Source organism: Aythya fuligula, chromosome 2 (assembly GCF_009819795.1).
Source record: "Aythya fuligula isolate bAytFul2 chromosome 2, bAytFul2.pri, whole genome shotgun sequence".
Lineage (NCBI taxonomy): Eukaryota > Metazoa > Chordata > Aves > Anseriformes > Anatidae > Aythya > Aythya fuligula.
Window position 1 is genome coordinate 135,323,996 of NC_045560.1, and position 19,439 is coordinate 135,343,434.

A 19,439-nucleotide genomic window follows, 5' to 3' on the forward strand; every position below is an offset into this window, starting at 1 on the left:
TTTATGAATCACTTTTGCTGCTAAATTAAAGAGCAGAGTGAACATCTAATGTAGAAAGAGAAGCAATGCATGTCTAACTTTGATGCTTGTGCAATCTACTGTGACAAGATCACAGAGAGGAGAGGTGGGAGGAGTATAGGGCATTGCTCTTTGTGGTAGCTGGTTGTTTCTTTTTTAAAAAAAAAAAAAGTTGGGAGTGGTGGTTCTTTGTTGCCCAAACTATGTTTATTTCTGAAACAGAAATATATTTCTATTTATTTTGGAAACATTTTATTTGTTTGTTCATTACTTGTGCAAATGCGTCTAACAAATATTTTACTTCCCATATTAAGGAATTGAGAAAAGCTGACTAGGAGGAATGCCCCATCATGTCTGGGTAGTGCTTTAGGGAGACACTCCCAGATGAGTGCTTGTATGCACCCACCTCATCTCAGCTAGCTGGGCAGGAGGAAGGGTGTTCCCTTTAAGCCTCAGCTGCTTTAAGGGCAAACACTGTCATTTTATGTTCATGTCAACTTCATTTACAGCACTATGCAGCATTTTGTGTAACACAGTCTGAGACATTTGGATATGTTCCTTGTACTCTGCTGTGAAGACAGCAATTGCCAGTGGAGTGGGCAGCTGAGGAGGAATCCTTTCTGAAACGGCAACAGCATCAACTGTGAGACCACCTTTGTCAGACACTGATACTTTTATTAATTCTATCTTGATTTATAACTCTATTTTTTTTTTTATTTTTAAAATAAAAATGGAATTATCTTTACTTTAAAAATGCAGATTAGGTTATTTTAAATCCCCATTAAGTAAGAGCCCTTTTGCTTCCAGAAACATCTTAACTTGAAAAGCAATATGCAAACATGAGACATTCATAGTATTTTATATTCTGGTTATGTATTGAAAACAGGCATACCAAAAGAAGCAGTTTTTGACAAAGCTATAGCATTTTAGGTGAATATAAAAGCTAGACTTCTGAGTTATATGCAAGTTTGACTATAACAGATTTTTTGTAGTTAATTCCTGCAAAGTACTATTTATTCTTACCTCATATCACTGCAATTTTTTACTAAATTAACCTTAATGAGTATGAGACAAGCAAATTTATTTTCCATATTAATTTTTGTTCTTTATTTTTTGTCTGATAATGGAATCCAGCTTGAAATATGCCACATTTGCAGACTTTCTGCCGTACTCCAAGAATGAAGGTCAACTTTTGATGTCTTTAGGTTTGTTTTTCTTTGCTTTTAATATTTAGCTACTATGGAAGTTATGTGTGTATATTTTTATGTAGACATTCTCCAAGTTATTTGCAGAATAGAGAGCAGTTTGTTGAGCAATCACAAGTATTTGACATGATAGAAATGCTGTGACTGACACATAAGAGGGAGTGCTACAGAAATGTTAAATAACTTCTATTTTAATAGCATACCTTTATTGTCGTTGTTATAAATAGTCAAGGTCTTCGTATAATGTGTAAGTGCAAGGGATCTTCATCTGTTTGTAAATGTTAGCTCTCTATATGGTTAATATCAACACTTCTTATCTTTAGCAAAATTCAATACATGTAGAGTAGTGTTCTAAATTTTTGTTTTTAATTTTTACCCAGTCTAAGAAAGAGCACAACAAAGCTTTTATCATAGGTCCCTCAGAAATATATTTTCATGGCATTGGGAATTTCGGCTGACTTTTGCTTCTGTGTTTAGACAACGGTGACTATTATGTGAGGATCTTTGCAAAAGCATGAATTACCATTCAGCCTAAGCAGATTACAACTGCTATCAAGACTTATGGTGGTTTCTTCTGATTGTTGAAAGCTGGAGTTTAGTTGATCACTGGGGATGTTCTCTTGGTTGGTTCAATCAAAAACATGGCAGGGTTTTTTGAATAATAAAGCTATTTAAGAGGAGGAACAAACTTTCTGGATACATGCCTAATATATTATTTTAAGAGAAAGAGAATTTAGCTTTGAGAACAAGAGGGCTTTGAGGAGGAACATGAGAGACCAGCCATACAAGTGACATCCTGGGCACTGCTGTAGCCCAGAGGAGCCAGCATGGCTGAGATAAGCGGGTTTCTGGCATGGAGCAAGTCTGCTGTCCTCTTCATCTGCTGCTGCTGCCACATAATTCCTGAGCCACATGCTGGCCCTGTGTGTTGCTACTAATTCAAATAATTTATATCACTTCTATCATTGTGTTACTATTGTTATAGGCATAAAGGAAAATTTCTGACCGGCTATGTTAGGGTTCCAAGACACATCTAACTGTCATTTGCATGCGCTCAGAAAGGAAAGACACAAGAGAAAGGCAAGAAAAGGCAAAAACAAAAGAAAAGAAAAGAAAATACAATGTTCTCAAGGGCTTTAATTATACTGGCTTGGGAGAATTCAAAGCCAACAGGTCGCTGGCTCACTCCTTTATTTTTCTTTCCAAACACAGCAGTACTTCTTGTATGCCCTCAAGATCCTTGCTTGCTTGCCAATTTGACAAGGAGCCTGTAGTCATTTACTTATATGCCCTGCTCACTGAGCAGGCAGGGACCAGCAGGGATTATCTTCCAGCTGACCATTAGAGTTGTCATTAGACCATTGGGGCTGGCATTAGACCACCTAGGTGGTGGCCTGGCAGTTGGGCAGCACCTTTGGTTGCATGTTCTTTGCCGATATCTTGATGCAAAGTCCTGCTGCAAAATAGCAAAGACCACAACAGAAGGAGAAGCAATAGGAAGGGAGAAGCATAGGTGTTACTTACACACCTCAGGGTGGCAAGAGCTCAGCAGGCAGAGCTGGGTGGTGGCTGTGGGTTGTGTCCTCAGGGGTTGTCAAAGGTGCTGTGCAGGGATGCTTCTGCTGGTGGATCCTATGCTAAAACCCTTGCAGATCTATGAACAGTCCTATTAAAACACGGTATTTTTTTTCCTCTTTAGATTTGAAGTTGTTTCACTTTCTATAGATGGACTGTTTTTTATGATTGACATTAACTCATGCGTCAATAGCTGACAATAATATTCTACTTCTGTAAATGTGGTTAATATTTTTGTAACTGCTTTAAATACACATTGCATGCAATCAATGATGTGGCTTCTGTAGACATGCAACTTCAGGGGTCAAAATGTCAGTTCTATATATGTATGTATCTTAAATACAGTGGCCTGCAGTCATGCAAACTTTTTTTAGTTAAAAAAGGAAGAGATTGTTTGTTAGTTTACTTGTATATCAGTAAATTATGGCAAAGATTTTGCTAAACATAGCCAAAATCATTGTGGTAAATGCACAATGATGGAGCCTGAACAGTGTCTGGGGCTACAATTCTGCCCGAGTGTTTCCTTTAGAATATAGCATACATCAGTCTAGACTGTTGTAGCAAAAATCTTCTGATTCCCACAGCAGGCCTTGGAACTTGCATCTTTCCTCTCCAGGTTACCACTCTAGAAACCTAACAAATGTCATTACTAGCTTGTACTTTAGCAGTCCTGCAGCAGGTGCCATCTACCAGGGATGCAGATGTTCCACACAGTCTGTATTGCACTCCCAGCAAATCCTACCTTCCAGAGCCAAGTATTTATAGCCAGCAAGAGTCCCTTTATGCATTTGAAGCAGTCTGGCCATTTCTCTCTTCTACTTAAATAAAAATGCTCAATCACCATGCTGATGAAATACTGCAGGTAGGAACTATTAAAGTAGTGCCCTTCGGATATGGAGCTGGACCATGGGCAAGCTTTGTTTGGACCTCTCCCAGCTGGCAGACCCAGAATTCCTCAGCCTCCCCGTTACAGAGCCCATGTTTTTATCATCCTTCAGTTCCTGGGGAGCAGGGGAGCTATGCTGCTTGGGGGGGAGGCTGGCAGGGTTGGAGGCCACCTACTCTTCTGCCAAAAGGCAGCAGGTAGAACCAAGTCCTGCAAAGACATTCAGAATGACATCTTTCAACCATATAGGTTAGAAACTGAAGCAATATTTCTCAGAGGATGCAGAGAGCAAACTTAGATACTTGTTTGTGTGGCCCGGCTATAATTGGATCTGAAGGAAAGTCTAGGAACAGGAATAAAATTAAGATGTCATCTTTAACCCTGAGGTCACTGTAGCCTCAGAGAGGCCTCTCTCCAACCAAACTCTGTGCATGAAATTACTCTTTCAAAGCAAAGTGAGTCAGCTGGTGTATCTGCATGCTATTTCATGGCTTCTAGGCATTTTAGATAGCTTTCGGTAATCTGGACAGCAAGCCATGGAAGAGATTGCCCATACAACTTGCATGGAAAATTATACTTGCACATGTAATTTTTTCTCCATCCAACGTGTTTACAGCTATGAGCCATTTAGAGAGAAGTCTGTGTTTCATTTCAATACAATATCTTGTTTCATTGCCCGCCAAAGTACTGAGCATTTCCAGGTCCCACCCAGCAGAGATAAGAGCACACGTAATGAAAGTATCTGATGAACCATGTGAAGCCATGACATATTTCCTATTCCTGTGGGAGAATGACATAACTTTGTACTCACATGTGTGAAACAACAGATCCAGTCCCTGAAAGGACACAGTCTAGTTCTTGGGATACCACTGGTGTGATTTACATCAGCTGGACTACTTGCTTAAGCAAACATTGCAAACACTAGCTGCAGGCATCCCTCTTTATGCTCCGTGTATGACATAATGCCAGACACTAGTAGGATTGAAAGAGCTGCCATTTACCAACTGGACACTTGTTTTCAGGTTTCCACACAAGATTTTTATCTGCAAGGTTTTGATCCAATAATCCTTATGAACATGAGTTTTATTGTACCTAGAATATAGGACTTGTATCCTGCAACCAAACATATATATTTAGGCCTCTATTTAAGACAACAACAGTACAGTACAAATTGCCTAGTTGTTTTCAAAGTAATGCATGAAATAACTGAACAGTACATTTAAATGGAGCATAATTTACATGAAAAACTATTTTTGGTGATGAAGGATTTTGTAAAATCTAAGTGAGCATGCAAAAGATGTTAGGTGACACATCATCATTGACTGAAATCATTGTCTTTATAAAACGGCAGCCAAAAGTGACAAAAACAAAGAAGAAAAAAAAAACACCCTTGGGATCTAATCAGAAAGGGTACTGAAAGCAGCAAATAAAAAGATGTTTTGTCACTATCTAAAACCTAGCATCTTGAGTAGTACATACTGCTGTGGTCTTTGCCTCTAAGGTGGGATACTGTTAAAGAAGGAACAGAGAAAGTCAACACACATGGGCAAGGGGTTGGAGCAGCTTCCATAGGGAAGACATTAAAAGTTTGGGACACTGGTACCATTGGTGGCAAAAATGCTGCCATGAGCACTAAGGAAGCATCCCAGCCCCAGGAGCAAGTGGAGAGAAGCAGATGCAGTTGTTCATGCTACAAGATTGCATCAAAGGGAGGAGGAAAATCTGATAGCACAGAAGACCAAAAATAGAACTAAAAAGTGACTAAAATGATATTATGGTGTCAAGGCTTGCAAACATCCAACTAGGCATCACTCAGTGATGCAACAGTGTTTAGGGAGGGAATATATCCTGAGCACCTTCAGAGCAAAACTGTGAATCAGAAAAATATGCACACTGCATTGAAAGTCACATTGGATGTGAGGAATTTAGACACAAAAATATCGTCCTGGCCATGTGAAAACTATTGGGAGGTCAATTATGACTTCAGTGGAAGTTAAGCTATTAAGTAATTCAGCAAAAATCATACAGTGTCAGAGGGAGCTCGGTGCAGCTGGAGGTCCTACCTCCACAGAGGCAGCTGCTGAGCTCCCCTCACCCTGCACTGGAGCACAGCAGAAACGAGAAAATCATTTGATTGTAAAATTACTCAGGCATAATTTTCAAAACATAGAGGAAGTGTGCTACACCAACCATTTTCTCAGCAAATTATTAACCAGGTGACGAGACAGTGCTGGCGCAGCAAAGCAAGCTACACAGTATCGGTGTGCTGTGTCATATGGGTGCATTGTCCTGCAGCTGTCTGACAGCTAAAATCACAATTAATTCACCGAATCTCAGTGTCTCTAGGCTTTCTGGAACATAGTGAAGAACCTAATATGCCTGTTTTAACTGGAGGAGGCCACATTTACAGGCCTAAAGGTCAGCGTATAAATATCCCACAGAGTCTGCCACTTTTAAAAGTGCTTCTGGAGTATGGCCAGCACTGTGATATTTAGCATAACTTTAACACAGGATGCCACATGCACCTTGGGTGCTACCACACACTTCATACCGCATGGGTCCAACAAGTAGACAACCACCAAGGAAACCATGTTATGTCCCATCCTGTGCTATCCCACTGAACAGGAACAGAGGGGGACTGCGGGTGAGGTGGACTATTACTAAATATTATTTAATATTAAATAATTATTTAATATTAAATATTGTTTTGTGCATGTGGAAGGCCTACCTGTTGAGCTCCAGCAGTGTGCTGAACACCACCCAACCTGCAGCTCCTACCTGAGCAATGATCTCTGGTGAGTCCAGAAAAGACCCAGAGAAGAAGCAGCTGTGCAGCTCTCGCTGCCTCTTATCTCCTGTGTAAGTGAAAACATTTCTGGGTCAGACATGGGAATGGTTTATGTCATATGTTCAGCTATGCAGTCTTCAGAGATGTTGCAAGAAATGAGTGCAGGGTGCACTTCTGGAGATCCAAGAATTTATTCATCTGGGGATCTTGCCAGTAAGACAATATTAGTACTCATAGAATCACAGAATCATTTAAGCTGGAAAAGACCAACCATCAACTTGACCTACCGAGACCCACTTGACCATGTCCCTCAGTGTCACATCCACACATTTCTTAAATACCTCCTGAGATGGGGACTCCACCACTTCCCTGGGCAGCCCATTCCAGTGCTTGACCACCCTCTCTGTGAAGAAATCATTCCTGATAACCAATATAAACCTCCCCTGGCACAATTTAGTAACTTCTTCTCATGCCCTATTGCTTGTCAGCTGCGAAAAGAGACCAACTCCCTCCTCACTGCTCAGGTGGTTGCTGAGAGTGCTGAGGTCTCTCCTCAGCCTCCTCTTCTCCAAAATGAACAGTCCCAGTTCTGTCAACCACTCCTCATATGTCTTGTTTCTAGTTCCTTCACCAGCTTTGTTGCTCTCCTCTGGACACGCTCAAGCAGCTCAATATCCTTTTTGTAGTGAGGGGCCCAAAACCGAACATGGTGCTCAAGGTACGGTCTCACTGGTGCTGCACACAAAGTAACAATCACTTCCCTGGTCCTGCTGGCCATGCTCTTTCTGATACAAGCCAGGATTCTGCTGACCTTGTTGGCTATGTGGGCACGCTGCTGGCTCATGTCCAGCTGGCCATCGACCAGCACTCCCAGGTCCTTTTTTGCTGGGCAACTTTCCAGCCTCTTTCCCAAGCCTGTACCACTGCACAGGGCTGTTGTGACTCAAGAACAGCACCCATCACTTACCCTCCTTACCATCTGACCTTCTCCCTGAGTGCTTTCTCTAAGTCCTTTCAGAGAGAACGAAGGCCTGTAGCTGATCCTAGAGGCAATACTGCATAGAAATAACCTGCTTCCTTCCTCTGCTTCAGCCCTCTGTAGATCCCATCATCATCACTAGGAATGATGCTGTCAGGAGCCCTTTCTCCAAATTATATCTATGCTCCAACAAGTGAGCTAACTCTGGTTAATGCTTTCCAAGGAACCAATGTTGAAAAACTTGTATATGTGAAGGTTAAATTCACACTGTATCTGTTGATTTTATTCAAAACATCATTCTTTTACTTGACTACATTTTGTCAATAGTTCTCCCAAACCTGAATGCATATAGCACCCTACAAATACATATAGTGTTGTAATAATAATAGTTCCTTAGTGTAGTTTTGCACCAAAGCACAAGTAAACCTTTTTTCTTGCAGTAACTTTGTCATGATTAAATTAATTAAAGCTGAACATGCTCCTTGCTTCCTCTTGCAGGTCCGTCTTCCTAAAAAGAGCTTTTTATAAGAGCTATTACACTATAATTGGTATTTTGCATGCTCTTAGACTTTTTTTTTCTCTCTCTCTGTTTGTTTTATGCTGTCTGGACTCTCTGAGTTTTGCCATTTTGGCCCTGGTGCGCTCACTGCTGTGACTCACGTATTCCACAGCTACTGCCAGATCTCTGAGGCCGACGTTGTAATTATCGCGTTAGGACCTGTCACTGCAGCTCTGACTTAATAAATAGAGCGGTGATTAGAATCACTGATTGATCCATTCCATGGTTTTGGACACTCACATCTGAGATGAACAGATGGCCTGTGGATATTTAGGGTTTGAAGTGTCAGCATTACAGATTAAATTAGTATTAATTAGCCATTCCATGTACACTGGCTATTATATACAGTGAGTATTTCTGTATGTGATAATCTGGTGATTATCAGCTAAAACTGTAAATCAAATTCATCTCCTACACTGCAAAAGAAAGCCCTGGTCCTTCCCCTGTGTGCAGCTCACAGGTGACAGGGGTCCCTTTCAGGTGAAACACAGGGTGCCTTTCAGGAGTGCAACTACTGCAACTACATTGCAGTCCCAGGTGGAAATTTGGTCCACAGGACCAGACTAGGCCTGATCCACAGCAAGAAAAGTCCTGAAGTATTCAGGGTGTGGATGCCCAGCACCATCCCTCTCACTCCACATCCAGAGGTCAGGCACTAACACACCCTGATGGTGTCTGAGCAAGCTGAAGCAACAGCTCCCTGGAGGGGATGCTGCTGCTGGTGGTTCTTCACCCCACAGCTTCCCCCATGCTCAGCCCCAAAATTTAGGACAATCCAGGAGCCTACAGGTTTTAAAAAGAAATTTAATTGTTGTGGGTCAGAGACAAGTAAAGGCCATGAAAACTTATTAGGTAACTCCAAATTTTTATGGATACCTGCTATGCATGAAGCAATGCTGTGAATATGAATGGCTATATGATCAACGTGGACACTTTACATTTCTTCAAAACCTGCTTGGTTTAGAACTGTAGGGTCCATAGGTTGACAGATACAGAACAGGCTAAGGAATTGCCCCCCTTGTGTTCAGCTACACTTTCAGTTCTTGAAAATAAACATCTGTTTAATTTGTGCCATTTTATTTCTGTTCATGAACAGAAAACAAGTTCTGATAGCTAAAAAGTTCTGAAATCTTGTACTGGAGAGCTCTGTATTCTCTAGAGTGCTCTGGATTGAACTGAAGTTGCATCCTGACAGCTCAGAAGTTCTCAGTCAACATCCAATGACAGGAAACTTGTCAATGCAGTATTCAAAATATTGTCTTCTGTTATTTATTCTAGATAAGGAATTCCCTTCCAGGGAGATCTGAATGCTGCACATGCATAGAGCCACCCTGCAATATGATATTTTACCCCTAGATAAATCCCCAAACTCTTTTTTCTACCCCTAAAACTCTTTTCCTGCCCCTTTAATCATCCCCTCAGCAGAGGCAGTTTTGGGCAAACACTCAGCAAGCTCATTCCTTTCCAGAGTGTTTGGTGGAAAAAAGCTGCAGTATGAGATGTGGAAGGCAGTTCTCATCTTAAGGTGTCTCCTGTTCTCCCAAGGAAGACAAGCTGTCAGGCTAGAGGTTTGTTTTTCCTGAGCTATCTGTTGGCAAAGTGAAATGGCTCTACATCTACCTGGAACTCAGAGATGTGCCCACATAACCCGTATAGTCAGGAGGAAAATCTATGCTAACATCATTATTTCCAACGTAAGTTAAGGTTTAGGGCATGCTGTGCCAGCTGATGTTTTCTATCCTTGAACATAACATTTCACTTAATTTTGTCTCCAAAATAGGGACAATGGTACTTATCTACATTTCTGATGTGTTTTCAGACTCAGGGCCAGATACCTTTTTTAAGAATGACTTATTTTTATCTCTGACACCACAACTCCAATTGCTCATAAGGGACACCGTACACAAATAGCTTTCAGGCTGTGGGTGATTCTTGCTTTGTGATTTAGGTTGCTAAGTAGCCTCTGTGTTCAGAGACACAAGGAATCCTCCCGGTAGTTGTGGTGCAGCAATCTTCACGAGCATCCAAAATATTTTCTCAAGTTGAAAGAATTCTTAGGGATTTCCTGCTGAGGCTCAAAGGCAGTCATATATTTTATTTATTTTATTACAAGGCATGTAAGTAAAAACTTGCATATCTGAAAAAAAAAAAAAAAAAAAAAAAAGATACCAGATAGAAAACAGTAATAAAATTAACATTATTGTTTTAAGAAACTTGGTAATAAATACATTTCCCCTCAACATTAAAATGCTTGTTATTTTGCATGACAATAAATACAGCATAGCTCTAGCATAGAAAAAAGCCAAGACTAGATACAAGAAGTCCATATGGTTTCTTAAAAAAGCTCAGGTGATTTATAAAGTTTTGGCATCTTGCACTTGATGTACTTTGATACAACTTGTGCTTTAATTTTATATTTACCGTGGTTTTTAAACAGTCCCATAAAATGGAAAGATGAGAGGAAAATTTGTTTGATTACAGGATTTTGCCTTTAAATATTTTCAAAGTAAGAGATGTGTAAACTCATTGAAACCAATCCTTGAAATAATAAAAACAAGTGGCTTGGTGGCTATTCTACAGAAATGCAAATTTTTTAGCTGCGGGTGCTCAAACCTGACCAGCCAACTGGCAGAGGACCAATCCCTGGCAATCCCTGGTCAGTTCCTCAATTCTTTACACAATTAAAAAAAAAAAAAAAAGAGAGAGAGAAAAAGAAAGGAAAGAATAATGACAGTGAGAAAGAGTAAAGAAAGCAGTATTTACTTCCCAAGTGATGACAGTTTGAGGTTCTTAAGCTATTATCCAAAGCCGAGAGGAGAAGCAATAGGTATATCCCAGAACACTTCCCAGCATAACTTTGGGTCATTCTGGTCTATACTTTTAAAACTACCAACATAAAAAGAAAGAGATATTTCCATGCACTGTGCTGTTCTTATGCCAGCACGTATCATCACAATCACAACTGTGAATCTAAGTCATTTTCATAACCCAATCTAATATAGATTGATTATTTCCCACAACATCGTTAGGTAATGTCCACAAAATGCCACAAGATCTGGCAGAGTCCAATGTTCTTAAAGTACTGATAAGTCATGGCAAGACTTGGACTTGAGTTTGAAGGCCATGTTCTTGTTGTTCTTGGCAACTATTTTGCCCCAGAACCGCCTGGCTTTCTTCGGGATGCTCTCCCTCCGCTTCTGGTAAGCCAGCCTCTTCTCGTTCTTTTCCTTGCTGTCCCTCCGGAGCCGGACTTGCCTCACGATGCCTTCAAAGAGCTCCTTCACATTGTGCTGCACGGCTGCCGAGGTCTCGATGAACTTGCAGTCGAACACAACGGCGCATGCTCGGCCCTCTGCAAAATGGCAACAGGGACATGTCATGAGATGTCACGAGCCTGGGAGGGAGACAGCACAGCTGCGGGCTGCCACGTGCGGGGAGCCAGCACCACCGGGGGAATTCCTTGAGCCTAATATAGCCAGGGATAAGTCTTTAATCATCTAATGCTGCCTGGTAGGCCATGATTCATCTGGTCTGTGTCACACTCCCTTCGCAGCGAGGGGGGTCAGTCTCCCTGTGGAGAAGCCCGGTTCTTGTCATCAGCTGTGAAGGAAGGGAGCCGGGGCTGGCTGACGTGCTGAGACATCAAGGGGGGAGAGCTCAGCCATGACTCAAAATCACCTGGTCACCTCGTGTGCAGACTCCCCCAGGTCACCTTAAAGGACGGTGGTAGTGCCACCCATGTGTACAGCACATCTCTTGTTACCACAGCAGGCAGGACCCTATCCCCTCCATAGCTTGTGTGTATAAACCAGGGTCTTCAGATGGTATCAGTTTTGGTGTGAAATTGTACAAAAGTCCTTAAATAAAGGCAGAACTATGCCTATAAATTCAGAGGTACATGTGAAATCACTGTCCTTATCCTTAACTGCCCGAACATACACTAACCCTAGCAGCCTTCTTTCACATGCAAGCCAATTTATGCTGTCTCCTGTCTTGGTGTGAACTCATCTCCAGGATGACTAAAATGACACTAACCAATCTGCCATCTTTCAAAGGATTTTTCAAGTAGGCCAGAGAGGCATGAGAAGGAAAATAGTCATCTCTGGGCTCCTGAAGACCTACTTCAGTTCAAACTCTTCACTTAGAGCAATTGTGACAGGGGCTAGAGGGACTGTGCATATCCCCAGTGAAACAAAAGCCTAGTTCAACTGGGAAGTAAAAAAGCAGAACAGCTACAGAGAGAGGAATGCTGAGCTGAGGAACCCATGTTTCTTGTTGGCTCTGGCCAAGATGAGATTATCTAATACACCGCTGTGTGTTGTGTTAAGCCACCTAAACCTCAGGGAGGACTGTCTAAGAAGAGATTTTACTGACTGAAGAGCTTGAGGGTTGGCAGCAGCTTTCCTGGTGGTCTCTCTGTTCCTTTTTATAGGCTTAGGACTCCCCATGCTTTGGGTGCAGGGCACAGGCTGTTTATTTATCCCTCTACTTGCAGCAGAGGGAGGACTGCTGTAGCATCCCAGAGCAAGGCACCAAGGAGTGCTCTCCTGGAAGGTTGTGAAGTGCTTGCCCAGGTTATTGAAATGAAAAGTGAGAGGGAATTTTAACTCATCAAGTAGTAAAATGTCTGAGAGGATAAGGAACTCATTAATCAAGGAGAAAATCTTTGGCATCAGAAAAAAAAAGGGGGTTTTCCATAAATGTATTGGAAACCCAAGGGGTTTCCAGCTACCAGAGCAATCTCATTTTGCAGTGGTCTTATGCTAGGAGCTGGAAGGGAAACAATTCAAACTGCTTTTATGATGGAACTTAAATTTGGGAAAAGGATTGCTGAAAAAAATGGTAGACCCTCCCCAGTCCTCTGTCAGCTGTTCCTCTGTTGCTTTATTGCTCTCTTACTGCCTGGTCCCAATCACAGTGTGCTCCCTCAGCCAGAGCTCCCTATGTTGCTCAAAAGCTATTATACGACTCAAATTTTGTGTAGTTTTTATCCTCATCGTTCTCCTTACCTGCCACTGAAACTTCACGGCACCTGACAAGGTCGCTTTTGTTGCCAACCAAAATAATGGGAATATCTTCTTTCTGGCGAGCTCTGCGGAGCTCTATTCTGAGTTCGGAGGCCTTCTCAAAGCTTGCTCGGTCTGTGATGGAGTAGACAATCAGGTATGCATCTCCCACTTTCATGCAGTGGTCTCGAATCCATTCTCCTTCACGCTGTTCAAACGAAATGGTCAGACAATGTTATGCCCCGAACAGGTTTTACTCAGAAAATATAACATTAGCGAATCCAAATACATTCCTGCTGTAGCTGCACTGGGTATGGTTTGAATCACAGTTGTACTAAAAGCCATTCCAAAGTGGTGACCATATGAATACTTCATCACAAAGGAGGGTAAAACTTGCCCCGAATAATTCATTGTGTTGGATTTAGGCTGGAATGAACATGGTCTGGAAAATGGCTTGAATGTTCTGTTTTATCATTAAAAAAATAAAGGCTTGCTCTTCTCAGGCTCACATTACAGAGCTTGGCTTGCTTGGCTTGGTGCAGGGAGGGGATTGATCCTGTATCTTCTCTTATGCTGAATTATGGAAAACACTTTCTTTCTTTCTGAAAAGATACCTACTTTTTCTATTAATACTCATCTATATGCACTTTTCTTTTGGCATGTGATTGGCGTACGAAAAATAAAAGTACCTTATTGTCCCACATGTCCAGCAGTATAATGGTCGCACTCTCCCCATCCACCATCAGGGTTCTTTCATATGTGTCTTCTGGAAAGAAAATCAGAAATGTTGGTAATACATTATTTTGTGGCATCATGTACATTATAAAAAAAACAAATAGTTGACTATGTATAATTTGTTCACAGTTCAAGTTATTGAGCCAAGTTTTGCGCTGGCTCACATTCAGTTCTTTCCTCATTTCCATCAGCACTAAACCTGCCCTCTGCTCATTACTGGTTGTCTAACTTTCCATGATATATGAAGGAGACAGAGAGATCAGGAAACGAAATGTTCATTATTTAGGTCGATATTCTCTTTATCTTATGTGGGAGAGAGAAAATAGAACCAGTGGAAGAAATAACCAAAGGCTGAACATTTGCCCCATGGGAGCAGCGGAGTCCAGCGAGGCTGAGTAATGGAAAATATTTGCTTTCTCTTTAGCAGGGACAGTTTACGGGTGAACAGTCACTGCTGCAGAGAGAGCAATACAGTTAACAGCCTACCAAGCAAAGAGGACAGGGGGTTGTGAGACGGGAGCTGTTGAGTTTCGGGAGACCGAAACGCCTGCTGCATCCCATTTCTTTCCCATTTCACAGCTTCCCACATTACCTTTGATGTCAAAAAGCAAAGGAGTCAACAAACCACAGAAGATAATTATTTTGTGCCGAAACCACAAAAACTCATATCTAGACTATAAACACCACATGACTAAGTTCTGCTTAGATCAGTGTTTGTGTGTGTGTGTGTGGCTGTTTCCACTCAATCACAATCAATCCGTGATGTTAAATCTCAATCTAGCTTCCACTTCAAATACTATCTTCCTTCTTCTCCCCCAAATCCAGGGACATTTTGATGAGCAATATGGGGTTCGGACCTATCCTGAGTCCTGTGTTGCTGGTCAGTGAAAATGTTGGGTTTAGGGTTTCTGAGTGTACCACACCTTTCTTGGCACTGTGTCAGGGATCTGTCCCAACCATGCTTGTAGATAGAGCCATGTCTTAACTCTTGAGTCATAAAACTTCTGCTGGGTATTAGCAGAGTGAACTTTCCCCTAAATTGTAATCACAGGCTTTCCTCAAAGCCAGGAATCTACATCCATGCAGAAGAATCAGCCAAAAGTATTCCACATTTAAAATAAAATCAAACTTTGTAAACAAGAGCTCAGGTTTGGCACAGCTTAAAGTAGAGGGGTTCAAAATACAAAGCTAATCAAGGGGAGCCCTTTCCATTGTAGGCCCAAGAGCATGACATTTGTGATTGTGAGTTTGATTAATCTCGCTGCCAGTAGCAAAACTACTCCAACAAAGCAGCTGTATTCCCTCTGTGAATTGGCTGTCCAGAAACCATCAACTCTTGTAATAATATTTCCACTTTGCAAGCTAAAGTTTGGAGTTTCTTCAACTGATCAAGCATCTGCATGGGAACAAGCTCCATAGGCACCAGAGGACAACATTTAGAGGACTACTTTCTTCTCTGTGGCACAGGGAGGGGCTACAAATACATAACCACACTCCTTGAAAATGTTGTGCCCCAAATGGTCATACTCAGCAATGATTTGCACCTCGGACAATCCTAAGGAACTTCTATAGGGTATAAAAGACACCGAAAGTGAGCAATTAGTTCATCTCATGCTTATTTTGAAGCTGACACTAAAAAAAAAATAAAAATAAAGGAGAAATACAACAACAGCAAATTTTCTGATACCTCCAATGAGCTGACCTTGAAAATCTGTCATGGCTACACTCCAAGCAATAGTTCTGGGAGTGCAAGTGAAGGAAGAAACCACACTGCTTTGCATGGAGGAGAAGGAAACCATCTGACAAGTGTGCGAAGTAAATCAGCTGTGTTTTCTGAATGATTGCCCAGGGGTCCTAACCAGGTTGCTGGAGCAGCAATAGGAAAGGTTTTATCAGAGATATTGCAGGTGGTGAAGCTGATGGAATTTCAGGAAAAGCCAGTGGAAGGTGAAGTCAAAGCCTGCCTGAATTACTGACCCAGGGTCACAGCACTGTGGGGAACATCAGATTCCCCAAAGGCACAAAGAGCTGTACCTCCAGTCTGGGAGAAGCAAGAAGGTGGCTCCCACCTTCCTAGCCCTGGGCTATATTAAATCCAAACTGTGTTAAATCCTGGCATAAAGACAAAAAACAAAACAAAACAAAACAAAACAAAACAAAACAAAACAGCTGGGTGCCATGCATTAGCTGGTCTTTGGGACTAAGGAAGGTTTCACAATCCTCAGAAATTCAGACGAAAATAGCAAAGGGAAAGCACTGAAGAAAACCCTACAGCTTCTGACTTTTCCCCCAGTTTGGGCAACGGAAATTTCCCTACAGTGCTGAAGCATCTTTATCTATTTTTTTCCTGGGGGAACCCAACCTGTGCAAGGAGCATGAAGGAGGGGTAGGAATATTTACTCAAACTCCATACAGCCTACACTGAGGCAACACCATTATATATAAGACTGAGATGACTTCTAATGGCAAAAGTTTTTGAGGTGATTGAAGGACTGGGCAGGGTTTTATTTTATTTTATTTTATTTTATTTTATTTTATTTTATTTTATTTTATTTTATTTTATTTTATTTTATTTTATTTTATTTTATTTTATTTTATTTTTCATTATGTTTTATTTCTAAGCACTGCACTCTCATAGACCGTGAGGACTTCCAGTGGCTTTCCGTGCCTTATAGAAAGCTGGAGGTGACCCCACGGAGCCTGCAATGACACAAGTGCTGGACCAGCATGAAATCTGAACAGCTTCAAACAGGTATTTTGAAATGAAAGAGCATGAGAATCTGTATTGTCCTCTTTCAGAGGCTTTAGGTTGTTGTTGGAGAGCATTTTACTCTATGGAGCTTGTTCTGCTTAGTTTTGACAATCAGATTCAAACATTTGCTGCATCAATTTTAGTTTAAATGGCCTCTCTGATTTTCTGTGCCAGTTTCTGCTGACAGGGCCCATTGCAAGCAAGCACAAACACCCCAGAGCACAAGGACCTACCTCCCAGCACCTCGCAGTCGCTGTCGATGCTGTCATGTACCCCCGCAAAGATGTTGGCCAGCGACGACTTGCCCACGCCGTGCTCCCCGATCAGCACCACCCGGTAGCAATTGCTGCCGGACTCAGAGGAGATGACGGAGTCGGACGACTCCGAGGACCAGCTCCTTCTGTAGTACTCATCGGGGCTGATGGTGTATCGCTTCTGTGCGTTGTACTCGTTGGAGTCCTTCTGGACCAGCAGGTTCTTGCCATCAGCGGGGATGCTCCACCGCTGCTGCTGCTGCTGCAGGCTGCTGGTGTGGGTGCGACGCATGGTAACGTTGTTGAGGGTCATTTTTTACCCCTGGTGAGAAATACGGAAATCACACTTGTTACCCACAAAACAAATGCACTAGCACCCTCGTGTTAACTCAAGGCAGCGCGTCCTGCTCTTGTATCCAGTATACAACAGAAGAAAACTGAGGCTTTGCACTCTTTCGCAGTCGCTGGTATGCAAAGAAATATTTCTAGTTAGTGAGTCAGAGGCTTCTTCCTAAGGATGATGCCACCCTCACATGCTAAATCCCATCCTTTACAAGCTCACTGCAGTGCTAGGTGCAGCCCAGCCTGGGGGAGGCATGGGGAGGACCAGAGCACACACACTGCTGCATCTCTGCCGGGACAGCCCTGGAGGCACCGCTCCCTACCCTTCGTGGCTGCCTGGGGGCAAACAGAGGAACCAGTCCCAGCTGCCTCCAGCTAACAAACTCAGAAAACCCTCATAAGAGAAGAAAGCCAAGCAAGCAAGCCTTGCTGTGGGAGGGTGGATTTGGGTCTCCCCTATGGCAGGACAATGACTGCTCCAGGTGGTGGCTTTCTGGCTGCTAAAAGGAGGGACACAGCCAAGCCCAATGGCTTTTCTGAGGAGGTACAGGTTTGAGCTACTACAGGAGGTAGCACTGGGAGAAGAAGCTCATAAATTTAAAGATATTAAATCAACAACTTCATTTACTGCACAATTGGCTAAATAGGTTAGCTCTTCCTGTCCAAGCATGGCTCTTAATTACATTTTATTTAGCAAACTCTATTTTGCCTTGGTTGGAGTCAGAGGACAGTGATGTCATTCCCACTGGCCAACAGCTACCATTTTTAGGAAAGTTACTTTGATGCATTCCAGTTCTCAAAGTGACAGTTATTTAGACATTTTGCTTTTTCTTTCCATTTATATATATATATATATATATATATATATATGAAGTTTCTCAGCTCTCTTCTCCATATTAGTAGGCAGGATAAATGCCCATAAAATTCATCGGATCACTTCCAAACTTGAATAATAAACGGTGAATGAAAAAAAAAAGTACAGCAACACATCAAAACAACATGTACAAGTCGCTGGTCCACTTCACACAACACTCTGAAAACTTCTTAAAAAAAGCACACGGCAGGTCAGAGAACAAACCAACAAACAGCACACTGTCTGAGCTTAGTACAACATATGCAATATTTCTCTGTGATGCACAGTGCTGAGAGGCAAAATTAGATCTAACTGGAGACCAGGCAGCAAGCAGACTGCTTCACAAATGAAGTGAATTATTAACCACAATTTAATTTTAATTATATATATTTTTTGGAGTTTCCCTGCTTAAAAGATCAGATGAGAAAAGCCAGCTCTAATTCAGCCACACAGCAACACCTAAAGATAAGTTTCAATAAACAATCCCTGAGCAGCCTCACTCACGATCATCTAATGATTTCTTCTCCAGCAAACTACCATCCCTTGCTAAGCAAATCCTAGCGAGACCAAGGCTTATAAGGCACGATTGCACATCGTGGTCCGAGTGCAGGCTGGTTTTGGTGCCACAAGCTGCCCGGAGCTTGTTGAGATCTAGCAAATTAGGCACTACACACCGCACACGACCCAGGGCACCTCGTCCAGCAGTGTCTTACTTGTGCCTGGCTCCTGCTCGCAGTCGGCTCGCGCTGCCCTCCTCTCCCCGTGGACCGTGCTACACCGCGCTGCTCTGCCCAAGTAAATCCTCTCCCGCTTACGGGCTGCCTCTTTAATTCCCTCTCGGCAAACCTGGTTTATATTAAGCCCATCTGATCAGAGACAGGGCTTTTCCGTGACGTGGTCGGCCTTTCCATACAACAGCCAGCCCCCAGCTGGGAGGAAGCAGACATGCAGAAGAGCAAAAACTTACAAACAGGCTCAAAAGACTTACTTGAAATCATATGATTGGCTTAGTACTGCCAGCAAAACAAACACATTTAGGTCTTACACGATGAAAACAGGAAAGTGGAAAAACACATAATAATACGTGCCCGTCCACCTCAGTTTTTCAAGCAAACGCTATTAAAATCGATGATGTTTTAAAAATGACACATCTCATTAATGCATAAAATGCTGTAAATGTAGGATGTTCTCTGTCTGCAGAATGCAGCTGACTCCCTGCTGGACAAAATGATTCTTTGGAATAAGGTATCTGAATGTTATTTCACAATTGCATCACAAGTAAGAATATTACCCTGTTGTTTTTTAAATCGAATTTATACAATTCTATTTTTCTCCATTAACTTCCAAGTCACTGCACCCAGTTTTCTGACCTGCATAACCAGCTCCTAGTTCTGCTCCTATTGCTTTCCACTAGCAAGGGCTTGCCAAAACACCTGGCCGCACACTGAGCATTGCTCCAGCAGGATGCTGGCACTGGAAAAGATGTA

At 42.2% G+C, this 19,439-nt stretch overlaps 1 protein-coding gene across 1 annotated transcript; it reads right to left on the bottom strand.

Moving 5' to 3' along the window:
• Positions 1-10,725: 10,725 nt before the first annotated feature.
• GEM (GTP binding protein overexpressed in skeletal muscle) lies at positions 10,726-18,747 on the bottom strand. The gene is made up of 5 exons (XM_032182320.1): positions 18,666-18,747; positions 16,737-17,079; positions 13,706-13,782; positions 13,020-13,224; positions 10,726-11,362 (listed from the first exon to the last, which is right to left on the bottom strand). Exons 2-5 carry the CDS (start codon positions 17,068-17,070, stop codon positions 11,085-11,087), a joined length of 894 nt encoding a protein of 297 aa, XP_032038211.1. The 5' UTR covers positions 17,071-17,079; positions 18,666-18,747; the 3' UTR covers positions 10,726-11,084.
• Positions 18,748-19,439: the final 692 nt, after the last annotated feature.